This window comes from Musa acuminata, chromosome BXJ3-6 (assembly GCF_036884655.1).
Source record: "Musa acuminata AAA Group cultivar baxijiao chromosome BXJ3-6, Cavendish_Baxijiao_AAA, whole genome shotgun sequence".
NCBI lineage: Eukaryota > Viridiplantae > Streptophyta > Magnoliopsida > Zingiberales > Musaceae > Musa > Musa acuminata.
The window spans coordinates 37,980,708-38,005,759 of NC_088354.1; the positions used below are offsets into that span (position 1 = coordinate 37,980,708).

The 25,052-nt window shown below is 36.3% G+C and overlaps 2 protein-coding genes across 6 annotated transcripts; both read left to right on the plus strand.

Annotated features, from left to right (window-relative positions):
- The first annotated feature begins 490 nt into the window (after positions 1–490).
- LOC135641318 (uncharacterized) lies at positions 491–8,490 on the plus strand. Its single transcript, XM_065156655.1, has 9 exons — positions 491–1,564; positions 3,150–3,279; positions 3,360–3,841; positions 3,948–4,028; positions 4,151–4,249; positions 4,855–4,968; positions 5,055–5,138; positions 6,472–6,543; positions 7,571–8,490. Exons 1-9 carry the CDS (start codon positions 1,235–1,237, stop codon positions 7,829–7,831), a joined length of 1,653 nt encoding a protein of 550 aa, XP_065012727.1. The 5' UTR covers positions 491–1,234; the 3' UTR covers positions 7,832–8,490.
- Positions 8,491–9,536: 1,046 nt separating this feature from the next.
- Positions 9,537–24,424, plus strand: LOC135641671 (vacuolar protein sorting-associated protein 53 A-like). 5 transcript variants are annotated; one of them, XM_065157273.1, is made up of 25 exons: positions 9,537–9,663; positions 9,953–10,062; positions 10,765–10,859; positions 11,045–11,101; positions 11,345–11,495; positions 12,374–12,444; positions 13,239–13,363; positions 14,852–15,012; positions 15,099–15,240; positions 15,835–15,898; positions 17,423–17,617; positions 17,696–17,737; positions 17,823–17,927; positions 18,003–18,062; positions 18,906–18,983; positions 19,080–19,187; positions 19,293–19,358; positions 19,663–19,740; positions 19,824–19,957; positions 20,339–20,432; positions 21,726–21,803; positions 21,914–21,976; positions 22,626–22,694; positions 22,772–22,867; positions 23,748–24,424. In XM_065157273.1, the coding sequence occupies exons 2-25, from the start codon at positions 10,014–10,016 to the stop codon at positions 24,072–24,074; spliced, it is 2,508 nt and encodes an 835-aa protein (XP_065013345.1). In that variant the 5' UTR covers positions 9,537–9,663; positions 9,953–10,013; the 3' UTR covers positions 24,075–24,424. The 5 variants fall into 5 exon arrangements, with proteins under 5 accessions (XP_065013345.1, XP_065013347.1, XP_065013346.1 ...); XM_065157275.1 differs by having other exon boundaries at positions 13,277–13,363; positions 14,898–15,012; positions 23,748–24,282; XM_065157274.1 differs by lacking the exon at positions 9,537–9,663 and having other exon boundaries at positions 11,005–11,101; positions 23,748–24,282.
- The last annotated feature ends 628 nt before the right edge of the window (positions 24,425–25,052 follow it).

A 25,052-nucleotide genomic window follows, 5' to 3' on the forward strand; every position in this document is an offset into this window, starting at 1 on the left:
ATATGTAGAAGAAAAATATCAAAAGCACTAGTATCAAGAGATATATTATATGCAATATTTTTAAAGGGCATTATCGTTATCTGAAGTTTTGGTCAACAAAATAAGATTAATTTTAATTATATATTTTTTAATTATATATATATGTGTATTAAACTGAACTTGAAAAAGTTCATACAAAAATAGCCAATATAATAAAATTACGCATATAATTTTGCCATAGAGGGCAAGCTGTGACGTGTTCGGAACTGGTTCGGACCTAAACCTTCCTCTTCCGCTACCTTATCCTCCCGCATCCGTTCCGTGTAATTGGATGCCTTGCAGGGGTCCACGTGGGCCCGCCAAGAACACCAGGCAGGCAGGTGAGTTGGGTAATCTACAAAGGGTGGGTGAAATGTCGCTGTACACCGGAATGTGACTCCACTTGTCTATTGCAGACATGTCTCCACGGCCAGTTTAAAGCTTCTGCTCTTCCCCACCTCTCTCTCTCTCTCTGTCATCAGCGCCACCACGTTTACCTCCTCGAACCCGCTTCATGGCCCTCACCACCACGTTACCTAATAATCTTTCCCTTTAGCAACCGCTTCGATCATTAGACTCTTTTTGTTTCGCCCACCTTCTCCTTCACCTCGCTTCTCCGCTTTGTCACGAGCAGTGCCCGAAGCCTGAAGAAAAAGCAGCAGAACCGGCAGATAAAGTTAGGGTTCGTCAGATTCCCGTGCATTATTTTACCATTTTACCTTTTTATATAGCTCGTCGCAGGTGGAATATAGGATTTGCTTGTCGGTTTCACCCCGAAGCCCCTCCCGAATCATCGATCCTTTTCCTTCTTGTTCTCCTTCCCGGCAGAGAGGCGCCGGCCGGGTTGGAGGAAATGGCTAGGGTTCGTGCGCCATGAGCTGGCAGGCGCAAAAGAGACGTTTGTGCTCGGCTTGATAGAGGCAAAATCGTTTCTTTGTGGTTTCCCTTTCTCTCTGCTGGAGAAATGATTGCTGGATGGAAGAGATGACGATTTTGTAGTCAAGCGGAGAGATCTGCTGCAATCTTCTTAAAAGGCTGGTCTTTGTAATCGTTATGACGATTGGTGATGGGATCTGAGAGATTTCTTCTGAAGAGGACTAGAAGGAAATGTTGCTCTGCAACACCTCTTAGCAATCCGATTCTGATGGCAGAGGTTGCATTATGCGTTTTGGTGGGTGTCTTCGGGTGATGTGGTTTTGGCTAAGTTCTTACTCTTATGGCTTCAATGGGCGGCATAGGCTTGTTCAGGCAAGGGTGGAAATGGGTACAATCCCGAAAGCAGGCCTTTGTGTTCGTCCGAGTTGCTGCGAGTTGGGCCGGAGAGAAACTCGTGCTTCTGGTCGACCGCCACTGGCCGTTGGTTTACAGCTGGTGCACAGTTGCTGGAAGGTTCCTTTTTAGGTTGATATTGCAGTGGAGGGACTGTTTTGTGGGAGGTTTGAGGTCCCTGTTTACCTTGGGTTCAGCAGCTCTATTCCTCGTATTGTGGAGTTGCTTCCTTTGCTTGACTTCGACGACTTCCCTCGTCTACATGCTTCTAAGTCTGGTTTGTCCTCACTCTTGATAAGACTTATGCACTTGCAAGGACCCCCTTTTATTTTTGTGTTTGTAACCTTCTTTTCTAGATTCTGTTTGAAATAGAGCTTGTGGTTTTACTTTTAGGTTTTTCTGTTTTATAACGTTTACCGAGTTTCACTCTCTGTCTCTCTCCTTTTCCTATCATACTTCTTATACTGTATGGCTATTTCTAGGCTAGTCTGATGCCTCTATCTGTGGTTTTATATGTCATCAGCAAAGTATCTTAATGCCATATCACCAGGTGCTACTTACAAGTTGCATGTGTAATGTTCCCCTTCCATAAATCACTTCCTGACTCCTAGCACTCTATGATCTAGTGGATGTTATAAATCGTAGTGACCTGGATAGTAATATATGATTCTCAATCATTTATGTGGTTGCATATTCCACAACTTTGTGTTTCCTACTGGATTGTCCTAATTAGAGTTTTAGAACTGCAATCACATATACATATTTTCTGCTCTGAAGAATGTAATGTACTTCTCATGAAGCTATCAAATGTTGGAAATGCTTGATAGCTATCATGGCTTTAGAAGCCAGATTAGTGGGCTGAAACCGAATGTCAAAATGGTTGCCCTAATTCCAGAATTGCTTCAACATGATTGTTAGATAGATTAGTACAATTAAATAAAAAATTTATTGTATGATATCATCAGTATCATAATATGATATAAGCATCAGATGTAAATTTACAGCATGATTTTTATCTTTTCATGAGACAGATGTGTTGGTACAAAATATATTCTTTTGTTGCAAAGAGAGCCTCTCATGGCATCTTCTGTAAAACTTTAAACATTGTGGGTACTAAAAAAATTTCTTGCTCATAAACTTAAAAATTGAAATATTAACTAAGTGAGAGATGTGGATTTTCTTTCCAGAGTCTCGTTATTGATTATAGATACATCTAAAAAGGCATTTTCTTTGCTCTATTTAAATACATCATGGATAGTCGACTAAAATGATTTTCTACTAGGCTCCTTTTGTGTTGCCTTTACCTCTTTTCTACATTGGACTCTCAGATTCATACCCAAATCCTCTTCTGATGTCTCTATTAATAGTGTGGTGGTGGAGTCTGATCTCCAGGCTTGGAAGTGAAATGATTGAGAACAAAGTAATTTTTTTATAAATTTGTTGTTGTAGGATAATCCAACATTATTATGAAGCGACTGTACTGGAGTTATTTCTCTCTGTCCTCATGTAGTGATTTATGCAGAAGATGCCATTCTGATAAGTGATGGTTAATGTTATGTAATTGGTTTTCATTCGTGGAAAATTCTGGCACAAAGTTTTGCTTTTCTGTCATGGTTTTGTGCGATGCTGCTTCTTCCCCACATGTTATCTCCTGTTGAAAGCTATAGAAATATAATAAAATCTTCAACCTGTTGGCTCTGTTTTTGTGCTTCAGATTAGAACACCTGTGTCATTTCCTATGAGGCACTCAAAATTAATAGGAGGGAAATAATTTAATGAGGGTGTTATCTATCTGAGAAGAGGTCAAGTATTATTATTGAAATTGGATCATGCTAAATTTACATATAAATGTGTTGTGTCAGGTAGCTGCTGCTGCAGTCATTCACTATTTGGGATTCACACCTGGACTTCTTATTGTTGGGCTTTATGGCATTCTTATTATGTGGATATATGGTTACTTTTGGATTACAGCAATGCTATTTATAGGTGGAGGTATGCAAAAAGTTTCTCCTATTTTAATTGCATTGACTTCTTGTAAGACCTTTCAGTTACGGGACTTGATTTGCTTGCAGGTTATATGTTCTCCCTTAATCATGCACGGTTTTTGATATTAATGGCGACTGCTTATGCTGTTTATTATATCAATGCCCGTGTAGGATTGCATGGGGTTTTTCTGTCTTTAAGTCTTTCGTTCATTTCCAATGATATATTGAATAAGTTGCTACAAGGATACGATGGTACTGATGAAGGCATACATGAAGAACAAAAGGAACCAGAACCGTTTATGGAAGATTTTTCTGTTGACAGTGAAGACTCTCCTCCTAAAGAAGCTGAAGAAGTGACATCTTATATGTCGCCTTGCACAACATCCAAGGCATCACATCTTCCAAGTACTCACAAGGATGCTTCGTCTAGCAAGGTTGTCATGGTGGAATCGACTTCATTGGTTGAGATGAAAAGGATAATGAACAGCACAAACCATTATGAAGTCTTGGGCTTTCTTAAAAGTAAGACTGTTGACCCTAAGATAATGAAGAAGGAATACCATAAAAAGGTGTGCAACTTGGTAATCTTAAGCACAAGAATATTGCTTTGATTAAAAATTAACCTTATCTGATGAATAGTATATTGCAAATTAACTTGTGTCTATGGAATCCTAGGTCTTGCTTGTTCATCCTGACAAAAATTTGGGAAGTCCATTAGCTTGTGAATCATTTAAGAAGCTTCAATGCGCATATGAGGTAAATTGTATCACAGGAAATGATTGTTTTCCTGGTTTCTAGAGTTAGCAATTCATGCCTATTTTAGTTATTTGTTCTTGTATATAGGTAATACTTTGCAACTAATAAAAATTAAATCTCAGGTTCTTTCAGATTTGACAAAGAAGAAAAACTATGATGAACAGTTGAGAAGGGAAGAATCTGGGAGAGTGTGTCAGAGGTCTTCTGTTACCTCTCAGCAGGTATAATACATCATGATGCATAAGATACATAGCAGAATATTGTGAATTTATTTAAATTCAAACACGTATGTGTGAAATATACGACTTGTCAGCTGTCTCATGAAACATCAGATATTTAATGCTGAAGAGTTTAATCCATGATATAACGTTTGTCATGCATCTGAATCTAAATGTCTTAAACAGTTCTGCTTGTTGACTACCTGTAAGGTAGATCTCCTGATGAAGGAGGTGGTTTCTAAAGTTCTGCAACTGTTGCACCCGACTGCCTTGGGATGGACACACCATCGATTCAAGAGGGTTGCCATCATATAGTGTGCCTTTCTAAATGTTTTCAAAATTTAAAACATGTCATTTCTTGATTCACCTGACCAATACGTGAGGATGCTAGATCACTTGGTTTACTGCAGGAACCTTATTAAGTTCTCTCCTATTATAATGTATTTTAGTAATTTAAAAGATATTTTATTAGGTATGAACCTTATTTCAGAATTCAAATATGTTATGTGCATCATTTAAAAGTTGCAAATATGTGTATATATAGGACATGAAGTTCACTGAAAATCATGTGTGTATATATTAAAACATTTGATTGTGTTATATTACAGGGAGGAGTAGAGTACCGTTCTGAAGAATCTAGGCGTATTGAATGCACAAAGTGCGGAAATTCTCATATATGGATATGCACTAACAGAAGTAAAGGGAGGGCACGGTGGTGTCAGGTAAGTGGCTAATCTAAATATTTTACATCACAATGGTTCTTGTTCATATCTTTAGAGTGTAATTATGATATTCTGTGTTGCATTAGTCTTGTTCCCAGTATCATCAAGCCAAGGATGGAGACGGGTGGGTAGAAAGTGGGTGTTCACCAGTTGTAACAACACCTCGGAAGGTATTTTTCATGATCTTGTGCATGCTAACTTTTTTCTTTAACTTCTCTTTGTTATTACTTAATGACAATTTCCTTCTTGATTCGTTTCTCAAGTGATGAATTTTGCCTACATTTCATCCTGAATCTTATTGAATGTTTTGCCTACATTTCACAACAGTGAATTCTTTAGTATCTATTAGTTACGTAACTGAAGTATAGACCTTGATTATATGTATACATATGCATTGATGTGGGATCTCATTTCAGATTTTATTCCTTGAAATATAGATATTCTTTATCAACTGTGGGACGGGATATGGAACTAACCAGGGAATTAAGTTCCAGGAGCTTGGTGGCACCTTCTGGTCAAAATGGTTGTTTATGCTGGTTAGCACTGCTGTTTTGCCACTGGAACAGGAAGCAAAGAAAGAAAAAAAAAAAAAGGAAAAGTATGAGAAGCCGCTCAAAAATGGAAAAGAAAACTTACCTGGGTCTGGGAGCTTTTCCACAACTTCCCCTTCTCTTCTTTAGCTGGGAGAGGCACGACGAGGCTTGGGAAGGTGGGGAGGAGGTGCAGCGACACACATGGATGCCCAGCATTTTCACACCTTCTACCAATCAACTCTCTCTCTCTCTCTCTCTCTCTCCCCTTTTCCTCCCTGCTTGTGCTGGAAACCTTTCATCTGGGGGCTAACTAGACGTTTGTTGATAGATTAGGAAGTATTAAACCAGTGAAACTGGATGATATGTCCGTTGGCTTAGTTCTCTTTAAGTGTTCATGGTCCCCAGTGTTTGTTACCTAACCATCTGCTAGTGACACCAAGTAATTGGTTTGGAAATATTGTGCCCTCTATGTGGAGAGGTTATACTATTCCTTGTTTATGAAATCATTTACCAGAGAGGAGTAATCTGACATGAAACAACACCAATGTTATTTCACTAGTAACTAAATTCTTTCAGAGTGCAAGAGGCAGTTTTGCTAACTGCCTCTACACTTCTAAATATGACACACATAATAAAGCAATCCACATCTATGTAATATCTTGGACTGCAGATGAGTGTTCTGTGCAATAGTCTTGCATCTTATATGCATTGGATGTTAAGAGTTTTGATCAATAAACTAATTGGTGTAATTGGTATTCTGGTTTTAATTGTTGCTGACAAAATGAACAAGTTACACTTCTTAACCTTGTTTTTGTTCCATTCATGCGAAGAAAGAAATACTTTGGTGCTATTGCTTGTAGTTATCAGCTGTCCTTTATTGTACATATCATATATTTTATTCTTGACCATTGGGTCTGATGTTGCATTTTATGTTGTTAATCATTTTGGCTATCCATTTCTTGCTTTTCAGGTTGAAATTCCACAAGCTTTTGTGTGCGCAGAGAGCAAAATCTTTGATGTGTCTGAATGGGCAATTTGTCAGGTTAGCATTCGGATGATTAATAATTTTGTTGCATTTTCTTTTAATATTTAAGCTTGTCAGAATCAGGAAAGAGTTGCATATCTGTGTACCACCTAGAACTGGCTTTATTGTCATAATTTTGTCAGTTAATGTAAATCTAACAGATGCTATAATGGGCAGCCAGATTATAGTTCAATTTTATTCAGTTCTTTATGACAAATAACAATTTCATGCAAGTTCCCATTGCTGTAGCTTGCTATATTGCAAAATTTTGAGGTTGAAGTTGTTGGAGCAACTAATTCATCAGAAACTCTAGTACACACGTCTAATTTCAGCTGTTTCACATGAGATCTGATTATTTTCTGCAGTTGATTCAGTCTTTAGTTCATTTCAGGCTTCTACCATCATTATCTGGAAGTTCTTGTCATGATTTCTTTTTTAATTTTCTATTTTTTAAGAGAGTAAAAATTACTTGATCTGAAAAGTGATGTGGCTTTAGGAGGGTTACTTTCTAACTTACAAAATGTGATGTAAAAGGCTGAGCATTGACACAAACTTGGTGATACTTTATTTGATATCCTCGTACTGAATGTACAATCGATCTAGGATCACACACCTGACCTTTGAAGGCTTTTATGCTTGGCTTCGTTGTAAAGGATAAGTAGTCACGTCAGATTAATCAGGAGGTTTAAAAGGCTTTAAAGAAGAGGCCTGATGGTAAATCAATTTTCATTCCATAGTTTATGTAAAGAAATTACCGGATACAATCGTAACTCATTGTACACGTGGACTATGGTTTTCTTTGGCTGAGGTTGCAGTTATAAGGGATGACAAGGTTTTGGAAATTAACAGTCTAGTAGATTGCTTCAGTGGAATTATGATAGGATTTGCACCTTCACGGTGGTTGTGGTTTCTAATATGCGTATATCTCTTCTAGCTTTTACATCTGTGATCATGTAATAACCTAAAGAATAACATGAATCATCAATAAATTTAAAATTGTTGCAGTTACTACGATTTTCATCTAACTCAAGTCTGTTGTATACAGGGAATGGCATGCAAGCCTAACACTCATGGGCCAAGCTTTCATGTGAACATGGTTGGTCTGGATGGGACAGGGCTGCGATCTAATCCCTCCAGATATCCTTGGGGACTGGACGCTGAGATGATTGTTGAGGATGATGAGTTTGAGTTGTGGCTTCAGCAGGCTTTGGCATCTGGCATTTTCTCTGAGAGTCCAAAGCGTAGAAAAAGCTGGCCATTTAAGATTAACCATAAAAGCATGAAACCATGGCGGAAATCGCCATAAATGAAGATAATTTGGTCACAAGAGGTGGTTATTTGATTGGAAAAGAACGACTTGTTCTCTCAATGCTGCAAAAGAAGAACGAGGCTAGAAAAAAACATGCCCGCCAATTGATTGCATTCTGGGCATGCTTGCTTCTTTTAGGAATCAGAGGAAAAGAAACAAGAATTGCATTAGATAGATACCTGTTTGAACCTAGCAGAGCAATCCATGGTCATCTGAGTTGGGGAGAAGACCTGAATTGTGCTGTAGGCTTCACTCTCTCACTTAGTCTCGGCTTAGGCTTCACATTGGTTGGTCTTCAGCCTACTCTTTTGTTCAGCAGTTGAAAGCCTGCAAAAAGTGGAGAATGGGAGTAGAACATCAATCAAAAGAGCTTATGAGAGAATTTTCTCCATGCCTATGGTAAAAATAAAGAGAAAAGGCCATGGTGGAATAATCTGTAAATAGATTAGAAGCATGTGTTAGGTTAGTGGTGTCTTGTCATACTTTGTACACTAAACATATCCCCAAAGTACAAAGTCACTCCAGTCTCCAGGGTCAGACAAACTTGTAAGGAACACTGGTGATTGGTGCCTTAATCATTCTCTCATTGTCTTTACCTAAATATTATGGCAGATATACTCTATTGCAACTAAATTCTATGGCTATACTTTCATCTACACACCTGCATTTTACTTTCCTTTCAGAGATCAGGCCTCTTTGCTTAGTGGTAATAGGTCAATTCTCATGTTATCCTGAAACCAGCTCAAGATGCTGTTGATAGCTACACCTACAGGGCTATTGTTTGAAGACAATTTACCTTATGAATTGCTCAAATTCTGCCAGCAACATATTTCATTGCATCATTCATTACAAACCAACATTTTTCAACCAAAGACTATCATGAATCTTTCATTATCTGCATTTTAGTCTGTTGACTCTGCCAAGGTTGGTATCTACTTGCAGGTGATCTTAGCTTGCCTCTTGATACATATGAATGAAAGAACTAGTTACACTTTGTCCAAAGACATTGTTGGGAGTTGTAGTTATTTTGGTATTGCATGTAAAGTTTTCATACTACTGAGTCAAATGGAGTAGCTGACATGACATTTTTGAGAGACAAGCTTGCAGACATGTTTCAAATTGTCATCACTTGACTCTTGCCCAACCCACTTCTTACAAGTTCTTTGCTAGCTTTTGGCACTCCATTTATCTTGGATATGTGTTAACTGCACAGCAACTTTGAATGGAGTACCACCTTCTTCCACTGGAGTTCTGATAATATTTGAGAGGTCAGAATTCTCTCTCATTTAGAAGCTACTAATTAGCTTCTTTTAGCGCTTATTCTTATCCATTTTTGAAGTCATTCCTTTCGTCACAGGCCAACTGATATTTAGGGTTCCATATCACTATCGCCTTTCAATAACTGATAAAGGGATTTAATAAAAATTAACTAACTGTAAAGGGATTTTATCCCCATATGTCATTACCATTAAATTATATGATAATAATTAACCTAAAAGATATATATTTACATGAGTTTTTAGTTTCCAGAGGATTATAAATATATTTACACTAAATTTAAATTTATAAGTATAAATATGTACAAAAATCCTAAATTTCGTTTTTTTCTTTTGTGTGTCTGCCTTGGCCACTTGGGGTCGGTATTGGCTCGACCGGACCGGATCTGACCGAGACACCGGTTCGGTCGGATTGTGAACCAAAGTTTATCGGACCGTTGTTCCGGAGCTTTATCACAGCGGAAGCGGCAGCTCTTCGAGAACTCGCTTTGTTCTTCGAAAGGAAGGAAACCGCGACGACGATCCCAGATTCCCGTTGCCGGTAAAGAAGAGGTAATCCGGTTCTCCATGCCGCCTCGATCTCGATCTGCGGCCAGTCCTTGGGGTTCTTCTTGATCCCTAAGTCTTGGATTCCTCAGACCCTTATTAAACCATCCCCTTCACCTTGGATCTGAGCGATTCCGACACCGTCGCAATGGAAAGCATTGTTGATCTCGTGGGATGCTGTAGATTTTGCTTAAACTGAGCCTTTTTGGTTGATCTTTTGTTGCCGACGTTCATTCTAGTTGGATACGACGAAATCTTGAGTTTTTGTTTGAATACGGAACCTCCTCTGTTTCAGGCCGTGTTATTTCAGATTGGATAGTGTTGCTGGGGTTGAGCCGATCAGGATTTGATGAGATATGGACAAGTCCAGCGCTTTGGAGTACATCAACCAGATGTTTCCGACTGGTATGGTGGATCGTCTCTTGTTTCTTTCGAGCAGTGGGTTCTTGTTTTCGATCGTGAATCCTGTTGTGCACAACGAATTTATAAATTTATGGAATTATAGTGCTGCTCTTAATTTACTGGTCTTTTCTTGGTGTTATTCGTGCAAAGGTGAAACCACGTCGATACAAATCCCTGTAACTTTCAAGGTCATGCATTATATCGTTAATGAACTGGAATAAGAGTCCATGAATTTGAAGAAATCTGATCTAAAAAAAATCAAGAAATTAAGTTTTGAATCAGAGCTCAAAGATGTTTCTGTGCAACACTTCATGGTAATTTGAAAAGTTTCCGTATCCAATAGTCCTTTAATTGTTATGTTTAGGATCTAGCTGCTTGTGCTGAACTAGATGCCAAAGCAACCAGCAAGATATATGATATACAATACCACTAACTGAGACTCATATGTGGATCTACTTTTGATTGTTAGCAAGCATTTTTATTATGCAAACTAGTGAACTACGACTTAGAACGCTTATCATTTATTTTATGACTCAATCTCAGTAGACATATAATTGCCAAATATTTTGTTGATAAGTTCTATAGCTGACATTGTGTCCCATCTTGTAGTAATTCAATTTATGGAAAGTATTTTAATATCACAAAGTCTTATAAAGAAATCAATTTTCTGAAATTCTAACCTTGTGAACCATCTCGTATATTCAGAAGCATCATTATCAGGGGTAGAGCCACTTATGCAAAAGATACAAAGCGAGATTCGCCGTGTAGATGCCAGTATATTGGTTGCAGTCCGACAACAGGTCCTGCCTACCTTTGTTGTCCTCCCAAATTCTATTTCTCTTGATTTTTTTAGCCTACACCATTATCATTCTTCAGTAGTCACCAATGGGGTTCATTCCATGGTCATTTGAGCAATCTGGTATGATTATATATAACTTGTTTTAGGGGAATGATACCAATGGGGTTCATATTTATGCACGTGCAGAGTAACTCTGGCACAAAAGCCAAGGAAGATCTTGCTGCTGCAACACATGCTGTTCAGGTCCTTTTTCCTCCTTCGACATTCTTACTTGGATAACTTTGTATTTCCTAACATGAAGTGAGGCAGATGGTGACATCTTTGTTCTTGCAAATGTTATTAAGGGATGTTTTGTTGTATTATCCTTGTAGTTATGGCATTGTGATATTTTAAAGAAATGGAATTGAAAATCATTTGGGACTTGAAGATGGTCACTGTTGTTAAATATTTATTCCTCTCCTGAAGTCCATTTCTCTTGGTAAACAGGAGCTTATGCACAAGATACACGAAATAAAAACAAAGGCTGAACAAAGTGAAACCATGGTTCAAGAAATCTGTCGTGATATTAAGAAATTAGACTGTGCAAAGAAACATATAACAATCACAATTACAGTTCTTCATCGACTTACCATGCTAGGTTAGTTTTTATACCACTACCTCTTGCTAGTTATTTCTTTTTTCACTTATCATTTCTTTGATAGTTGTTACTTGATATGTGGAATTTTGATGAAATGTCTACAAGTGTATATATAAGAGAAAGTGAAAGAGTTGTATATTACATTACTATATTGTTTATCCAATTTATCCTCTTGTTAAGCCTATTTGTTTTGTAGAAATATCTCCATATCCATACCCGAGGACTAGTGCCCGAGTGTGAACAACATAGCTTCCATTCTTATCCAAGAATATATAGCATGTGCATATCATTTAAATTGCTATTTTCTCTGTTTTTGTGCTCCATTTCTCTTTTTCCTTAAGTATTTATATTGTAGATACCACCAAGGTCATAAAAACCAACATACTGCCTAGTATGGTCCGATATCTACTGGTCTGATAGAGGACTGACAAGCGGACTGGCTCTGTATGGAGAAATTTCTCTTTCTTTCTTTTTTCTAATTTTTGGTCTTCTTTAGACTTTTCTTGAAACTCAGTACATATTGCAGTATGAACACTTGGACTGGTATCGTACCGATTTGAGCCCTGACTGAGTACTGGTATACAAAATTGTGAACCTTGTTCTGTACTACATATGTTTGGTTAATGCGAATAGTCTTAATTTTGTGAGTTTGTGTAAGTCAAACGGAATTAACGCCTTCATATCATAATGATCCATTGACTGGTTGGAAGACCATACTAACTTTACGAAGTTTTCAATCCTTGTGATTAGTTTTTGCTTGTTCTTTTATAATACTACTTATGAATTTACTGATACCTGATTGATGATGTGACTTAGCAGATCCTAGTTACTTACTGAAAATGGATTACTTATGTTTATATTAAACATGATACTTACAGTATCGGCTGTTGAGCAACTTCAAATAATGGCTTCAAAACGCCAATATAAGGAGGCTGCTGCCCAGTTGGAGGTAGAATAACAAATTTTAATGTTTATTCTTGAAATTGTGACTTGTGCTTGATAGAGTACCAGTTTTTTCTCTGTTTAATCTTTATTTAGGTTGTACAATGCATTCTTTGTCAAGAGTTAAAACCATTGACTGATGGAAACTTCAATATTTGTTATTGGTAGGGTAATAATGTTTTTGATGGTAATATTGAGATCAAATTTGAAATATCATCTCTCTTTACATAGATCAACATGGACACAAGAGTTAACTATTCTGATAAACCTATTAATGGATTCTCACTGATATATTTTTCAGAATGAACTTGCTGAAATACTTGATAATGCTAAGAAGAATGCTATGGGCACCAACTTTAAATGAAAACTGCACTGTATTTGCAAAATCTTGTTGCGGTTTGTGCTCATCTCCACATTCTTGGGGCCTTAGATTACCAGACTAAGTGACAAAAGGACACAATGGACTTAATTGTCCATTGCATATACAACTCAACTAAAAACAGTTTTAATGATAGCAAAGAAAAAAAGTCAAATTTAACTATTTGAAACAACCAACGGTGTCATTCTTTTAAGTTTTCCATGTTGATATATGTTTCTGTCAAGTGTAATTTCAAAATTAGTGTTATTATCTGACTACAAGTGCTGGTTTCTGAATTTGCAACCAATATTCTTCTGCAAAATGTATTTAGGTTTATCATAAACTCACTATTTTACCTGCTCTTGATTTTTTCACTAGCAGCTGTCAAATCATAATGTGGAATGCCAACATTACTGCTAATAGAAGTTGTGGCATGTTTCCAGGCAGTAAACCAATTATGCAGTCATTTTGAAACTTATAGGGATGTACCAAAGATATCCGAACTCAGAGAGAAGTTCAAGAACATCAAGAAAATACTCAAGTCCCATGTCTTCTCAGACTTTTCAAGGTAGTTGTTTATAGATTTCAGGAAATTTTATTGAAGTTATTGATATGCACTTTATATATTTGTTCATAAAAAACTTGAAGAAATACTATGTAATGTATAGGGATATCACAAATTAGTTATTGGGTTGAATGTCAAATCATTCTATGACTAGAACATACAAGATAAGGTTTACATCTTTATATTTTCATTGGGATTTGAGCCTTTTCTAGTTCTGAGTTCTCAATTTTAATGTTTTTAGAAGAATGATAAATGGGAAAATTGAATCAATGATTTTCTCGTCACAACATGCCATGCTATGTGGTGGTTATCACATTAGTTGCTAACAAAGCTTGGCACAAAGTTTGTGTTGATTAGTACAAGCCTACATTTTGAAAGCATGAGTTACTATCATGGTTTCAAACGCTAGTTCGACCATGGACCAGAATCTGACCACATGGTCCAATGCTGGAGGGTGTTAATTTTTGACTTTTTTTTTTGGGGTGATCCTAGATGTAACATGTCGATGTTTCAGTTCAGCACTTCAATACTTTGTGTCATGATGTAGGAGACTGACATACATCTACTCAAAGATAGTCCAATTGCTCTGAGTACAAGGAAAAGTTAGCTGATTTTTGTAAGGTTTGCTAGCTCTTCAGTAGTCTAGAATAAGCAGCAGCAATTAAATAAGTCAGAAAGATCCAATACCTGATTCTCACTAATCATATTAAAACAGCAAGTGTCTATAAGGCACACCTGCTAATTTGTACTTGATTGCGGTGGTTCACGAGCCTGGTCTAATCCACTCTTGTGGGTGTGTAGGTGTGTACAGCTATTTCAATCTTTTATGAGATAATATTCCCCATTTACTCATTAATTTCAAGCCAAACGTCTACTTCATAAGGACATTGATCAATTTGCAGCACCTTGCAGCACCATTCCAGTTTTCATAACTCCATGGAACAATCTTAATTAGTTGTGTAATTCATAATTCATGCATTTGCTTTGAGATACACATAATTAGTCTTAAGTTGAGTTTTGTGAAGTGGAGAAAGGAAATCCAGAACAGATTTTTTCATGATAGAATCCAAGTATGTATGACTTTCACAAGGAATTGTAAGATTCGAAAACTTAACATGGATTTGAAAGACTTGAAAAAAGGATAATTAAGGGTTTTATATCAGGACTCAGGATGTATCTTTTATCGAAAAGAAGTGAAAAAGATTTGAAGAACTATGACAAAGTTACTGATTATGATAGTAATTCTCAAAATGCAGGAATAAAAAGTAAGAAGATTAAGCCAAAACAAGTATTTGATTCCTAGTCTTGTAAATCTCTTGCAATATAGTGCAAAATACGGACGCAAACTTTAGTTTTTCAGTAGTCTTTGGGTTGCCTTATTCGAGCTTCTGGTTGAATTCCATGTCTAGCATATCTTTTAATTGAGAATGACCTAGTACAATTTCACTGATTTAGAGGTCCATTTAAGTAATTGTTGACAACAATCTGCAGCTTAGGAACTGGAAGAGAGGTAGAAGAAACTAATTTGCTGCAACAGTTGACAGATGCTTGCTTGGTTGTTGATGCGTTGGAGCCATCTGTAAGGGAAGAGCTAGTAAGAAACTTGTGCAATAAGGAGCTGACTTCATATCGTCAGATCTTTGAGGGAGCAGGTTACTTAATTCATGTTATTTTGAGCTCTTCTCCCATCTACATTTTACTGATCATGAAATTGGTTTCTTTTGTCACTTTTATATAGAACTAGCAAAACTGGATAAGACTGAAAGGAGATATGCATGGATTAAGCGTCGGCTGCGGACAAATGAGGAAATTTGGAAAATTTTTCCTTCTGCTTGGCATGTTGACTATCTTCTGTGCATCCAGTTCTGTAAGCTAACAAGGTTTCTGACACTTGATCAGATGTTGCACCTCAACCTATTCTATGTCTTTTTTTCTCTGGCATCAAATTCTTCCTGAATTGATCTTAACTTTGACCTTTCTTGTCTTTTTCAACACAAAACAAGAGTTTCTCTGACTGAAATTAAAATTTTGCATTACACAATTCTACATTTTTTGGACATATCTATTGCACTCAAAACCTAAGTGGTTTTTATCAACTCAAACATTTTGTAATGATATCTTTCAAGAAAAAAATAAAGCCAAGTTTTTCAGTAGAAATAAGATAACATATGAAATTGAAAAGATTTTTAGCTCAAAGCTTGAGCATTTATTCTTCAAGGAGATTTAAATCAATGTCATGTTAGGGTTTAAGGGCAGATATTCTATTTGAATATACAATTGATTCTCATATGAGTAGGTTAATAGCTTCTAAAGTTCCAGACTTTAGTTATCAGGGAGCACAGTGCAACCTTTCCGTGACAATAGATGATGACCTTTTGTGCATATTAGCTTCTGTTTGTTAACTTTTAGCCAATATTCAAGGAAGATAATGCATGCATCTTCAACAAGATAATTTGATGTATCTAATTTTGCAGGACACAGATTATGGATATTCTCAGTAATCTGAAAGAGAAACCAGATGTTGCAACACTCTTATTGGTAATTCTTCATCTTATTTTTCTACATTGTGGCGATGCTTTTTTATTTGTGATTAATAGTTTAATATACTTAATGTCCCATTAACTTGTGGAACTTTGCAAAGGTTTGAAGTTGTTTGTAGCACAAAAAGGATTTTTATCAAATTAGATTATCTCGTTATCTATGTACATCTTAACCGTCAATGTTCAACAGACATTGAATGATGCTATTGTTTCATTGTCAACCCCGCATCAAGCAATTCTATTATAAATGATACTTTAGTCAAAAAAGAGAACTATCTCTTTCTCCTTGTTGCTTTATATTGTTTGATGCTCGGTTTTTATGCCTAACTGTAGTAGATCCTGAAATAGCTTTTCAGGAAAGAGCATGATTTTGACATAGTTAACTATTTAGTCAATGCTATGGGGGAATCTGTCAGCCACCTCTTTCTTTGTTTGTATATTATTCAGATTTATCTGATTAAGGACAATTTTGATCTCCTGGTAAACCACATCAAACATTTTTAGAATGCAAAATTTTGTATTCGGGAGAATCAAAGAATGTTCATGTCAGCTAGAAACAGGAATTATTTTTGTGAAAAAATCCCTAATCTAGGAAATCAAAGACGGTTCATGTCAGGCAGAAAGAGGAATTATTTTTGTACAAAAAATTTCCTAATCTAGGAAGAAAACATAGCATACAAGAAAACACACATCAGTGGTCGAGGGGTATGGAAAGCTGGCCGCATAGTATAGATGTTGACTAACTGTTTCTGTCAGTACATATTGGGCACATGGTAGTTTGCAGCACAACTTAGATGTGAACAATTGATGAATGATGTGCAAGACTGTGCAACAATGAGAAACTGTCAGGACCTACGAACTTGATCTACCCTTCCAGAACAGTGGATGTCTACAAAACAGTAATTGAAGTAAATATGTTCAATGACCAGAAGCAAGAGTCCTACTCCCAATCGTCAAAAATTCTAGCTCAACGAGAGAATTAACTTATTAGTTTGATGAACGTGAAACTACATGGTCCAAAATGCACAAGTGCAAGTTGAGGATAGTAGGTCATCTAGCCTATATTTACAAATGCATTCATTTTTCCACTTCTTAGGTGAGACTATATCAATGTGTAATAGTCTAAGATAATATGAACAAGTTCGAAGGAGGTCTATTGTTGGTGTAATTAGATGACTGAGTTGATTAGGATTAGTAATGTGAGGCGAGATAAATGAAGTCTTAAGAAGACTTTGATAAAAATAATAAAAATATTTGATTATTATTGATTAAACTAAAGATATTGGCATTACGCAGAGCTCAATGGCACAAAGATGCATGTCACCGACCCCAAATGATCTAAATATTATGGCTGTTGTTGTTCCAGTCCAACAAAAAAATGTAACAAATTGCTTGGAAACAGGTCAAGTAAATTGGGACATTTTGTTATTTATTTGTGTTTTGGTTTGTTTTTATTTTTAATCTAGAACTTTTGTTTTTGGTTCAGAAGCAAACTATTATGATCCTACTTTCCACATTTCAGGCATTGCAGCGGACCCTTGAGTTTGAGGAAGAAATGGCAGAAAAATTTAGTGGAGGAACTGCGAGCGCTCATGACAAAGAACTTGGTAGTGACGTCGAAGAAACTGGTTTGGGGGAAAGCAACAAGCAAATTGTCTTGGATATACGTAAAAAATATGAAAAGAAGCTTGCTGTGCAACATGGCGGAGATGAAGCAGTATGTACCAAATGACTTCAGTTTCTTTTAAATTTTTCCTTCCTATTGTAATTAGCTTCCTGGTTTCTACTTTTTTAGGAAATTGACAAACAGAGAGATTTATCTGTTCATGGCGCTGGAGTAAGTATCTTAGTTTCCTGTGTGATATCTAACTTGCATGTGAGATCATGCAAATATGATATTGATATCCATCCTGCCCTTGCAGTTCAACTTTCGTGGAATTGTTTCTTCTTGCTTTGAATCACATTTGACAGTTTACATAGAATTAGAGGAGAAAACACTAATGGAGCATTTGGAGAAACTTGTTCAGGTTGTTAAAAATATTAATTTCATGTGTTGTTCTGTCACATACTGGCATGTAATTACGAAATATGTTTTCTTATAGGAAGAAACTTGGGAAACTGAGGAGGGAAGTCAGACAAATATTTTGTCAAGTAGCATGCAGGTATTATGTAATGTTATATTTTCTGTTATGAGAATTGTCTTATTGTGAAAAATTCCATGCATGCTTCCAGTGTTATAGAAGCTGAGATTGTAAATTAACTTGGTCCTCATAGGCTGCTTCAGAAAATTATCTGCAGAAAGGTTGAGTTTTTTTGTTATTGATGTCTAGAAGATATTAATATTCCTTTAACCTTGTTTCTTATAGCTATAGCATTTTGTTCTGCAGATAAAGTTAAGTTCATGAATTTGTGATGGGAGCTAAAATCACAAAACTTGCTTCCTTCAAATCTGTTCTCAAGCAGTAATTTAGTGTCTGACTAAACCTAAAGGAAAATAAAACATAAAAAATCATCAATGTTCTATCTGTGACATCATGGATTACCATCACGAGTGCTTGTGTCATGCCAGCACTAAGAGATTTTGGCAATGAGATATTTTGGCCAGTAAGTGCCCTATAAAATCTGTTTTTGGTCTAAATGGTCCAGGAAGGGAAAAAGGGTTGCCCCATTTTTTATTGTATATGTCTATATGATATGTTTGTAATTGAATTAAATCTATTTCAGCTGATCATTTGAAACTCTACATTCTGCCTGAGCAAGGTCGTATCCGTCTATCCAAGGACTGGTAGTGGTATGGGACTAAGATTTAAAACCTTGCCTTGACCCATATGAGTTGAGGATGGGAGAGAAGAGATTATCACAAAGGATTGGTGAACATACTTTTTTTTCTTTGCTTCAACAAAAATTATATTTTCTTGCCTTAAAACCTTTGTACTTAAATGAAGTTTAATAAAGATTATTTTCTAGATGTTCTTTGTTTCACTTGGAATTGTTCAATGCTGCAGTTATTCTTGATAATAAGGAGAAGCTTAAAGCGATGCAGTGCCTTAACGAAGAGTCAGACTTTATTTAATTTGTTTGAGGTACATATTTATTCATATTTAATCATCATATAATGCTGGGATTGCCCAAAGGGATCATTGTTCGAGGTATATTACTTATTATCTTGAATTGACTAGGTATTTCAAAGAATTTTGAAGGCATATGCAACAAAGCTATATGCTAGATTGCCTAAAGGTGGTACAGGGATTGTTGCAGCTGCTACTGGAACAGATGGGCAGATCAAGGTCATCACCATGTTTTTCTAATTATTATTGTAGATGAATGACTAATTTATCTAGTTTCACTTTACTTTGACATGTAACACTTGTAATTTATAACAATAACGGCAGACATCTGACAGAGATGAGAGAATGATATGCTACATTGTCAATACAGCGGAGTACTGCCATAAAACTGTAAGTTGGCTGTAGTACTTCAAATTTTTTAAGGATAAGTTTTGTATTAGATGAATTCTAGAGAGAAATTTGAATGTCAAACTATTTTACTCTTGGATTGAGAAATTGGATTCTCTTGTGAAATAGGATAAAGATTAACCATTAGTTATGCCTATTACATAGTATTGTTCTTCCAACAATTTCTTGATTTGTCAGTTATCACAGTAAGTCCTTTTCATTGTCCAAAAAAAAACTGTTAATTATGAGTTATTATTTTCCATCCGTCAGTAATGGAAGTTAACATTATTTTACGTTTCTGTGACAGTCTGGCCAGCTAGCTGAAAACATTTCGAAGATAATTGATCCTTCATTTGCAGACAAGGTGGATATGTCAGAAGTTCAGGTAATAAATCTGATACCCTATATCTAAGTTCCTTTAAACCTTTTAAGAGTTTTTAAATGGGTGTGCATTTTGCATTTATGCAGGATGAGTTCTCAGCAGTGATTACAAAAGCATTAGTAACATTAGTGCATGGGCTTGAGACCAAATTTGATGCTGAGATGACTGCAATGCAACGAGTTCCTTGGGCGACTCTTGAAAGTGTTGGTGACCAATCAGAGTAAAAACTCTGAAGTCTTAGTTCTTTAATATTTAATTTCTACATTTGAAATGAATGTGATTCCTCGATGATCACCAGGCACTATCTTGCTGCTGTCCATCAAAATTAGACATTTTACCGATCAATTGTATTGAGGCTCACAAGTCCATGCTCTTCTTTTGAACAATTAGAACCAAACCCATATAATCTTCTTTCACGTTAAATCATACCTATGAATGTATGCCGTTGAGCAGAAAGGTGTCTGGGTGGTTCAAGTTGGAGTATTGAACATTTGAACATGTTTTGATAGAAGCGTAAATTGATATTTTATTAAGCTGTTCATTTTTCTTTTCTAGTCAATGTTATATTTCAATCATCAAAAGATTCTTCTGATGTTTGCAGGTATGTCAATGGCATCAATTCTATTCTTTCCAGTAGCATTCCTGTGCTCGGTAGCCTACTGTCTACCACTTACTTTCAGTTTTTCTTGGACAAGGTAAGTTTTTAAACCGAATTTGTTGTGCTATTAAATGTATCTTTAATAGCTACATCCCCTGTGGAAATACTTAATATGGTGCCAGCCTAGATGCATGAACTAATGTTATTGTGATATTTGTTCTTAGTTGCACTGTTTGTTGTATAGTGTCTCAAAGATGGTATCACCTTTTGCATGGTTTTTAATTTGATTAAACCTGTTAGTAGAGCTGGTATTTACCTCCGCAAGCCCAAACTGGTACATGGATCGGGCAAGATTGCCTGTTCTAGTTTGAGACACTGCTTATCGCCCGATAAGCTTATGGATTGAGCTTAAGGCCAGTAATTTTATGGCACAAGGTCTTTCCTTTTAAGTCCTGAGTCTTAATAGATACATATGCCATTTTTTCTCTCTTCCTCTTGTCCACGCTAGGGCAAATAACTGCCTTCTCCTTGCATTGCCACTGCTTCATTCTCCTTGTGTCACTTTTTTCTTTTCCTTGCACTGTTACTGCCACCTTTTCCTCCTTCATTATGTGTTGCTACTGCAGCCTTCTCTCCCCCTCGTCTGCCTCCTCGTCGTCTTTCTCCTCCACTTCTCCCCTCTTTTCTCTCTTTCTCTCCCTATTCCAATTCTCCTCTCCTTCCCTGGCTGGACACATTAGTCGGCATGGGAGTGTACCGACACATGGTACACTCTGTCCCAGGAATGGTATTGATACTGGATTGAGATTTAAAACCTTACTTCCCATAACAATTCTTATCATTTCTTATTTGCACCAAGACACTTTCTAGGATTTCCTCATACAATTGCTCCACTAGTGAGCTAAATTATGCAGCTGACATGGTCAAATTTACAAATTAACTTTGGAGGTTTAATTTATTTTCAATTCAGAAGGTTTTTTTTTTTGTTTGGAAGCCAGATTTGGAGAATTTTAATATTTGATTTCCTAATGGATGCTGAAGCTGATGAATGGGGGGTCCAATGTCTAAAATCAACAACCTGGGTTTTACCCCAATGATAATTTGCCTCTTTCCATGGAAGCCATTGCATGGTTGCTTGCCCAAGTAAAGTGATAATTTTCTCTTGCTGACCAGTTCGTCTCTTCTCAGAATAGTTATGCCAATTGTTGTTTATATGAGGAGCTGGAGTTGAAATTCTTCCTGGCCTATTCCATTTTATATTTACATTGATCTTTTTCTACCCAACCCCAAATAGTTGAGAAATTACTATTTATTGTTGTTGTTGTATTACATTGTTCTTTTCCTGTTTTTGTTATTTTTCTGATAACTTGCAAAATGAAAATACTTCCAGCTAGCGGCATCTCTTGGCCCTCGATTTTTCCTCAATATTTTCAAATGCAAACATATATCAGAAACTGGTGCACAACAGGTACGTTGAATTCATCGTTGATGGTTAGAAACAAACACAGAAGACATCTCTTGAGTTTTTTTTCTTCTTATTTGAATGTAACTTGGAGACTTTGATTCTTTATGCGTTAGATGCTGTTGGATACTCAGGCTGTAAAGACAATTCTTTTGGAGATTCCTACTTTAGGGAAGCAGGTACTTGGCATTTATAGTAATTTTTGTTTATCGTATTTAGACTTCTAAATTTTTTTCAAGTTGAATATCATGAGGTTAGAGGAGACTATAACCATCGGAGGTATATATATGCACTTGTTTGTCTGAACTGCGGCTTAGTTCATGGTAGAACTTATAGATGTAGTTAAAGAGACCAAGATGTTTTAACGATAAGCAGTGGCTTCTAAAAAGGAGGGCAATCCTTGGCTCAATGGTTACATTACTTTTCATGTCCTGGGTGACCAATGAACTGAGTAATGTGAATGACCTTCCTATTGCAATGGTAAGTTGTGTAAATTGACCCTCCACAAAGGCAGGAGTCTCATGCATTGAGATGTCCTAAGCTACACAAGAAGTAAAATTGTCAAGTGTATGATTTTTTTTTTCAATTTTTAAATTTATTCATGATATTTTGTCAACTAATGTTATTTGTGTTTTTTCTGATGCTGGAGCAAATCGCTGCCCTATGCTAGCAAATTAAGTAAAATCATTGGCTATATAAGAGTTTTTTGGTCCAAATATTTTAAATCTTTTCACGGTTCTTCATTAGCTGTTGCTGTTTGCATATTTTCCTTTAATTGTTGCCAACTTTTGCATGTTCTTATTATGATTAATTATTGCCCTTTGACAGGCAACAGTTGCTACTAGCTATTCAAAATTTGTTAGCCGTGAAATGAGTAAAGCTGAAGCGCTGTTGAAGGTATGAGCTTGACCCTACTCATGGTTATCACCTGAAGAGCAAATACCGAAGTTCAAGGACCAACCTGCTTTATACAGGTTATATTATCTCCAATCGATTCTGTTGCAAGTACATACCGAGCGTTACTTCCTGAGGGAACACCTGCTGAGTTTCAGAGGATCCTGGACCTGAAGGTTCTTTTCTTAAATGTTGTGCTTCTCATTTGTATGATTGTCCAAAGTTCTGAGGAACATTAAAGTTAACTATGCTTGTTCGCGTAGGTCCTTTTCTAGCATTAGTCCAAGTAAGGAAACATGCTAATGAAGAATTAGAAATGTGTTGTTTGTTGGAGACTAAAATTCAAAAGGGTCCATTTGTTTTGCCAAAGAAAACCATCAAAATGCAATTTTGGTGAAGTGGCCCGGTTCCAATTTTTGGTTCACTGGAAGTAGACTGAAAGTGGAGATCCAAAAGGATTCTGAAAGTGGATCACTGTGGGAAGAGCCCTGAAGTCATTTACATGAAAGTGGGAAAATGGTTGGTTATCTTTTGTTGTTTCAGTTTTTATCCAAAAGCAACTTCGAACCACCAAACACTGTGGAACTACTGTTCCAAGGAACTGGAACTCGGGGTACTCCACTTCAGCACTGATTTTTCACTTTCGGTGAAACAAATGGGCCTTGGATATCATTGTTTTTGAGCAATACACATCACAAAATTAGCCATTATTCATTAAATTTGAGAGAAGTTGTTTCGGAAACCACCTTTGGATATTTTTGGTTAGATCATAAGGCATAAATTTCTCTTCCTTTTTTCTTTTTTTCCTTATTTTGCTAATAGAACTTTACAGTATTCAATTACTGTTGTAAGAGGATTGCCAGATGTAAAGATGGCAACCATAATTGTGTTTTAGTTTTTTCTAATCATTTTAAAGTGACAACACAGACTAAAGCCTCCCAAAACCTCGAAACACATCTTTTTGCCAAGGCTGGGTATACTAGTTGCCTATAGTTATCCCTGCATAGCCAGTGTGCATGCTTTTGTTGCACTTCTTACTGTTTTAGTGTGTTGCAGGGCTTGAAGAAAGCAGACCAACAAGCTATACTCGATGATTTTAACAAGCACAACACTGTAATCAGACACCCATCGGTGGTGGCTCCATCCGTTGCCATCCCATCTGCTCCTCCATCAGCACCAGCTGCTCCAACTGTCACTGCCACATCTACTCCGTCGATCAATGTTGCTCCCTCTGCTGCTATTTCATCCCGAGAAGATGTGCTCACTCGGGCTGCAGCTCTCGGAAGGGGAGCTGCTACAACTGGTTTCAAGAGGTTCCTCGCGTTAACAGAAGCTGCCAAGGACAGGAAAGATGGACCTTTCAGGAAGCTCTTCAATCCTTAGTCTATTGTTTTTTTTTAGAAAAGTCTCCTTCTTAAATCTTTTTGGGGAACAGAGTGTTTATTAGTGTCAATGGATGGGCAGACAGTCTACTAACAACGTTTTGCATGTAAACTTTCTGTAGTTATCGAGTGGTTTTGAAGTTAGGATTTCTCCTCGGACAACTCTTGTTCTATGCCATGCAAAGAGCCAGACCGATTCTTTAAGTTCATGTTTTGGTGATTCTTCCGAACTGTTGTAAGTAGGTTTAACACGGAATTGGTTTGTGACTACCATAGTTTAGGGCCATGTCACCTAAGAGATGTATATTTTTTTTTTCTTTAATAAAAAACAAAGATCCATATTGAATATTATTTTTTTGTTTTATGTTGATTCAAATACTTGTTTGATGATAATGGTTGTCGCATAGATGGTTAAATCATATGGTGAAACTTTCGATGCCAATTTTATTTAGCTACTACTTTTATGGCCTAAAGAACTTAACGAACAAAAATAAAAGGTAAATAAAAAAGATCTCCCTAATTTTGAAAACAAATTATAATTACATCTCACCCTATGAAATTGGTAACAGATTTTTATAAGAAAAAAAAATCCAATTATTTTTTATTGATAATTTAAAAAAAAAGAGGAATAGTTGGGCATATTGATAAGGCATTATGCTGTGATAAAAATAGTTTGGGGGACTAAAACAAGTAATATGATGTTAAATGATGCAAAAATTTGGAGGATAATTTTTGACAATTTTATCCTATACTAAAGTTAAAAATTTCTTCATAATTTACCAAAAATAAATCTCTAAGGAAATATAACAAAAATTCAAATTACATTTGTGTCCAAAGTCTTCCGGGTAAGATCTTTATGATTAAGTTATGGACTAATTATATATTTTTTTTGTAATTAATTATCTTTAATATCTTAATTTTTATTTTTTTAAAAATTAATTAGAATATTTATACTTACGAAAGTAAAACATCTAATGTT